The sequence below is a fragment of the Bubalus bubalis genome, chromosome 16, assembly GCF_019923935.1.
Source record: "Bubalus bubalis isolate 160015118507 breed Murrah chromosome 16, NDDB_SH_1, whole genome shotgun sequence".
NCBI lineage: Eukaryota > Metazoa > Chordata > Mammalia > Artiodactyla > Bovidae > Bubalus > Bubalus bubalis.
Window position 1 is genome coordinate 47,060,245 of NC_059172.1, and position 6,408 is coordinate 47,066,652.

The 6,408-nt window shown below is 44.9% G+C and overlaps 1 protein-coding gene across 2 annotated transcripts in view; it reads right to left on the reverse strand.

Annotated features, from left to right (window-relative positions):
• Positions 1-5,547, reverse strand: part of RRAS2 (RAS related 2) — a 78,328-nt gene extending 72,781 nt beyond the window's left edge. For both annotated transcript variants that reach the window (XM_025266691.2, XM_025266690.2), the window contains exon 1: positions 5,419-5,547. In XM_025266691.2, the coding sequence (XP_025122476.1) occupies positions 5,419-5,526 (108 nt within the window). In that variant the 5' untranslated portion in view covers positions 5,527-5,547. The remainder of the gene's footprint in view (positions 1-5,418) is intronic.
• Between the last annotated feature and the right edge of the window lie 861 nt (positions 5,548-6,408).

The following is a 6,408-nucleotide window of genomic DNA, read 5'->3' on the forward strand; positions in this document are numbered from 1 at the left end:
ACACTCAGATGATTCAGGAAAAAAACTGTTTATTTGGGGGGAATAAAACAAATATGGTAAAATGGTAGCATTTGGGAAAACTGGGTAAAGGTTTTTTAAAAAGCAACATCAGCTATCATGCTGGCATGTATATCCATACATCCAGTACTGAACATTTACAAATTCTGTAAATATATTTTAATTAAACTATTTAATGTTACATAACCAACAAACAATCATATTGCTTTTACAAAATGCTGAAACTAAAATTTACAAATAACTCCAGTAGCACAATTTTAGTCATATTTCTTTGCTTCTTTCAGAACTATACAGAAAATATGTAGTTCTGAAAGAAGCAAAGAAATAAGTAAAGTGAGTAAATGTATACATATCTTTGTCTTTTTCATAAAGGCCTGAGAGACATTTTTCTTTGAGAAGCAGAAGTAAATCAAAAGCCTACCAAGGACATTACTTGAAGTTTCAATCTCAACCCCAGACTGGGTGGCTCTAGCCAAATTAATTCAAGATCAAGGTCATTCAGGAAGATTCAATGACAATTAACTCTATGTTGTTTACAAGTAGAGTCAAAGTCTTTTACTCATTATCACTTTTCAACAAGAAACAAATACCCTAAGAGACTTCTAAGTTCATGTAGCATCACAAAATCTGTTTCTCTTTTATGAGATCAATTTTAATTTGAAAAAGAAATCTTAAAAAAAAAATTTAAATAATACAGCTTCAAGAAAGTCTCTTTCTGTTCTCCTTCCTCACTTTACCAATTTATTTTCCTCACTTAATTAAACAGGCTACTTTCATTTTAAAGCTTAGGAAAGACCCTTAACATTTCAGTGATAAAGATGAATTAAAAATCCCATTCCAGTAGGCAACTGCCTGTCATCATTTTGCCTTCGAATGGTACTATACCAAGGGAAAGCAGAACTCTTAACCCATTCAACAGAAGTATCCCCACTAAACTCCTTCGACTTTCCATTCCAAGACAAGACACAGGCTTGCGCACATCTGCACATGCGCGCGTACACACACACACACACACACACACACACACACACACACACAGGTTAAAAATGAATAAGAAGAATGAGTTCTAAGACTCTCTGGGTTAGAATTTCTCCTCTAACAAAAGCGGTCATTCTCTAAAAGAAGGTGTTCTTTCTTGAGTGCCTAGCATGTGTATCTAGGAACTGCCAACAGAACCATTTCATCCTAACAAAATGAGGAAATCTCTAGTATGTAAAACACCACTAGGGAGGGGTACCTTATTTTTCAATGCTAAGAATTCATTTGTAAACTACTCTGAAAATGTAGAATAGTAATTTGCACACTAAAAGACAAGTCCACAGTTCAATTCAGTCGCCTCTGCAAACCCATGGACTGCAGTACGCCAGGTTTCTCTGTCCATCACCAACTCCCAGAGCTTACTCACACTCATGTCCATCAAGTCTGAAATGCCATCCACAGTTTAATTTCAAATTCTTGGATAAAAGTTACTTTAAGTGATTTCTAATTGCAGGGCACATGTTCAAGATGTAGCAACAGAATAGTAATTCAGGAATTTAAACTTACCAAGATCAATTAACTTTAACACAAATGCATGTGCCTTGAAATCTCTTCTAAGATCTTTGTCCCAGGAAAAAGCAATGGAAGGGGTTTGCACAAAAGATAAATTACGTCAAGAGCAACATCTGAGTCAAGTCCAGGCTAACAGGTTGTAAGACTGACTAAAACTTGATACCTGAGAAGTCAGCTACCCCCACTACACAGCTCAAAATCTAACAAACTGTGAATAACAAGTAAGGATGCTAAATGAAGAACAGAGGCTGGGAAATTCCTCTCTTAGTGTAAAACATGTATGGTCTTTTCTCAGAGTTGCCAGAAACCACAATGGTTACTCCATTATTTCTGAAAATCAACTCCCAACTCATCAAGTTTTCCCAACTCAAAATGGAATCAGCATTCATTACCTAAATATCAATCACACAGGAGTGAGGAGGCAATTTGTTCACCCAAGCCCAATATTTCATGGAGAAGAAAATAAAGCCCCAAAGAGATTACAGAAGACTCAAAGAATCTCCAGAGTCACCTGAGGAGGGAGACCTAGAACCCAGAGAGCCAACTCTCTTCTCCATTTCACTCTGTACAGTTAGAAAATGTTAAAATCATTTCTAACTATAGAGTCCACTCATCATCAAGGGCTTCTATTTACCAACAGAACTTTCAGAAAACCATGAACAGAAACAAGGAGTTCATGTACACACATTTATTCTTAATAATATTTTATATTATTAGTCATGGATGTTTCATGATGTGTTGCATTCATTTTTAAAGAGGAAAAGCCACCTCAATCAAGTAATTCTTGCCTTAATTTCCTAATTTTGTAGCTCTTTATATGCATAGAAAGAAAGTGAAGTCACTCAGTCATGTCTGACTCTCTGTGACGCCATGGACTGTAGCCTACCAGGCTCCTCCATCCAAGAGATTTTCCAGGCAAGAGTACTGGAGTGGACTGCCATTTCCTTCTCCAGGGGATCTTCCCAACCCAGGGATCGAACCCAGGTCTCCTGCACTGCAGACAGACACTTTACCATCTGAGCCACCAGGGAAGCCCTCTTTATATATAAAAGGCAACAATTTAAAGAAAGTTGGGATTTAAGTTCTCCACTCCCAAATTTTTTCATTATATTTTTTCTATTCAAGGTTACATAATAGAAAAATACATACTGAACACTGTAAAAACCAGTGCTGTATCTCAAGAGTCTTATAAAATAAATAAAACTGATTTGTGTCATCCTGATCACCTACAAAGAGGACTGACTTCCGCCTGTTAAGATTATTATCTTTCTGCAGACTCCTCTCCTTCCATTACTACTGCGAGACCATCATAACAATGAATTTTAATTTCCCAGGAGCTGGACAATAAATAGCAGTTCTATTAAGTATAGATGATAGTCACCTTGGCTCCATAAGCTAAGATTAACATAGTAATAATGATAATGTTTGTAGCCTTACTATGCACCAGACATTGTTCCAGGCCCTGGACAGATGTTAATTTTCAGAACTGTAAGTGTACTTTGTATTTCCCCAACTTACAGTGGGAAAAAACTAAGGTACCCAGAGGTTAAGTAATTTGCCTAAGATCACACAGGCAGCAAGTGGTAGAGCTGAGACTCCATCCAGGTCTGGCTTCTTCTACCTCTCCAGAAAGCCTTGTCAAAGTCCGAGCTCATGTTCCTCCCTTCCACTGGTCCCAAGTAAGGGGCCAATCCCCTTCCCCTCCTTGCCTGCCTCCTCTCTCCAAACTAGCATATGACTGCCCCCGCCTCGTGCCCTCTCTTTCCACCATCAAGCCTACACAGTCCTTTTATCAATCCTTCCCAAACTGACTTTTCCTCAATTCAGAACTCCCTTTGCATTTAAATATGTTAACAGAAGTGTACACATAAGCTTCTAAGAGCCATCATTAACGGAGCACATAGTATACGCTAGATACAAAGCTAAGGATGGTCCCTTAATTCAAAGGATTATGAAGAATGTATGATTAGACCTGTTTTAGTGAAAAGAAAATTGAGGTTCAGAGAAGCTAAATAATATATTGGCAATGTTCTCCCAGTAAATAAACAACAGAGCAAGATTTAGCACTCAACTCGGCATGACTCAAAGCTCACACCTGTTTTACTTCTTTCAAACCATCTAGAGTAACTAGCTACATCACTATTCATAAAGAAGTGCTTCTTTAACAAATGAATTTAGAAAATTAAGCAAACAGAAATTACTGTCATTTTAATAGTTTCTAATACTATTTCCCAAAACAAAAAGTTCCAATATCTTAATAATTAACGTACAGATTCAAATAGAGATGGATTCGCCGACCCCCATCCAAAAAGCTAAAGACATATTGTGGTTTAAATCTTTTAGGTAACGCTATTTATTAATGCAGGAACCCAGGATTATTCTCTCTCCTAGCCAACCTCCCACCTCCCCCTAGCTACAGTTCCCAAAAAAAGTTAACTATAAATTGTTTTGCTTTGCCAGTTACTTAAAGTCTCTCCCGACCCCATGAGAAATAACATAACAGCATCCCCGATTCTGCAGCCTCCTATACTAAAGCCAATCTCACCTCTTACTCAGTGTGAATTTTTTTTAACCCACTAACGAGTATACTGTAAATGCTCATTACATAAACATCTCTTCCTGGATACAAAAGTTTCAGCAGCAGTTTTTAATACCTTGAAATGGTATAACAGCAATTATTGCTCATTTAGTCAACTGGACAGGTAACAATCACATTTATGTTACAGAACTCTGTATTTTAATGTCACTATATACATTAAGTGAAATGAAATACGCTATTCAAGTATGCCAACTGAAAGCAAATGGCTCAAACAGGTATATTTCACCAAAGCATTTTAACAACACTCTTGATATGTATCTTTGTTACCTGTTACAACGCTGTACCTTCATTCTCTCCCAACATACGCCACACCTTTTAGGTTGACAAAAGCAGAGAGAAATCGGAGCTTCTCTCTTTAGTAGTCCCAAAAAAGATCACTCAAACCTCCTACCACAAGCAAATCCTAAGAACCAAGAATTTGACCTCCCTTTCCTTTACAACCCGACTTTCCGCCTCCAGCTACCAGAGAGGACTGGGGGTGGGGGAGACAGTGGCTGGAACTGACACAGAACGCACGACTCGGTCGGTCATCTCCTAGCCTGGCCCACCCTAAACTTCACCTTGGCACGGCGAGAGGCAGGAAGGCACCAGGAATTCCTAGGAAATGGTCTCACCCCTATCGGAGAACATTCTTAACTTCCTCGAGGCCACCATTTCCCCGGGGTATTATCACACACTACCCCCCGGACATATTACCTAAGAGATTACTTAAAAGAAAAGCGCAAACACACACAAAGAGAAACACACCGCTTGAAGCGGGCAGCTCCGGCTCGGCGTGCGCGGAGAAGCTCGGAGACCACGCGGAGCCAAGTTGCCACCGCGATCGCACCCACGATGCAGGAGGCGGCCCGGGCGGCTAGAAACCCAGCGCGCGGGGCTCCAGCCCCACGCCCTACGCCCCGCGCCCCGGCCTCACGGCAGGAAGCTCGGCGCGGCCGCGCTGCCTCTCCCTAAGAGCTCGGGCCGCGGCCGGACCGATAAGGTGGATCTGCGCTTCCCACCCTGCCAACTCCGCCCTCCCGGACACATTCCTGAGAAGCCCGACTCCCGGGACACCGAGCTGGGCGCCCGGCAGGCAAGAGCTGGACGCCCGGACCGCAGAACAGGAGGGCAGAGCCGACCTGCGCCCCCCAACCCCGGCCTGCGCGGCGCCTCAGGGGCGGGGTCCCTGCGGCCGCCCCGCCACAGGTAGCGGGAGCCCCCGCCCGCCGCCGCCGCCCCGGCGCCCTGGGCAGGCCCACTCCAGGTACCTGGATGAACTGGATGGTGAGCGCCGATTTGCCCACGCCGCCTCCGCCGACCACCACCAGCCGGTACTTCTCCTGGCCGGAGCCGTCCCGCCAGCCGGCCGCGGCCATGGGGACGCCGCCGAGCCCAGCCCGGCCACGCCGAGCCGCCGCCCGCCTTAGGCCCGGCTCCGGAGACGTGTGCGGCCGGCGGGCTGCGGGCGAGCGGCCGGGCGGGGGTCCCGGGCGCCGGGAGCTGCCGGAGGGCCGGTCAGGACGGCACCGCGGCGCCTGGGCTGGTCGGGTCCTGCCCGAAGCACGGAGAAGCTAGGGGACCGCAACGGCGAGGGGCTGCGGCGGCCGGGGGGCGCGCTCCTCCACACGACTTCGCAGCGCCTGCCGAAAGCAGCCTCCAGCGCCGCTACAAATGGCCGTCTGGGGGCCGGGCCGCTGGGCCGAGATGCTGCATATGCATGAGGGGGTGGGGCGGGGCGGGGCAGCGCTGGCCCGGACTGAGATTCGGGAGCTGAGCTTGTAGGGCTCAGACCCCCTCGGTGTGCCCCTCCAGTTCCTGGACTGAGCGGGGTGTGTACGCGTGTGCCTGTGCGAGTGAGGAGTGTGTGTGCGAAAGTGTGGGAGCTGAAAGAAGACAGATAGCGTGTGAGCATAACTGTATATGTCAGGAATTGTCAGGGATTGTGTGGATGAAAAATACAGTATGTGAAGGCGTGTGGGAAAAATAGAGCCGTTGTCATCTTAACTCAGTTTGTAGGAGGATAAATATCCTGTTTTAAGAGCACAGATGGTGACCATGACTGTATGGAAAACAGTGCATGACAGTGATTGAAGAGGAGAGCTGTCACAATAATTGTGTGTGTGATATGCTTGCGGTGTGAGGAACGTCACAGAGACTGAGTCACAGTGATTGAGGGCGCATAGACAAGAGTAAATGTGGCACATGAAATATCTGCCTTAGTGGCTGTGTTTATATGTGAAAAATGTGAGGTAATTGTA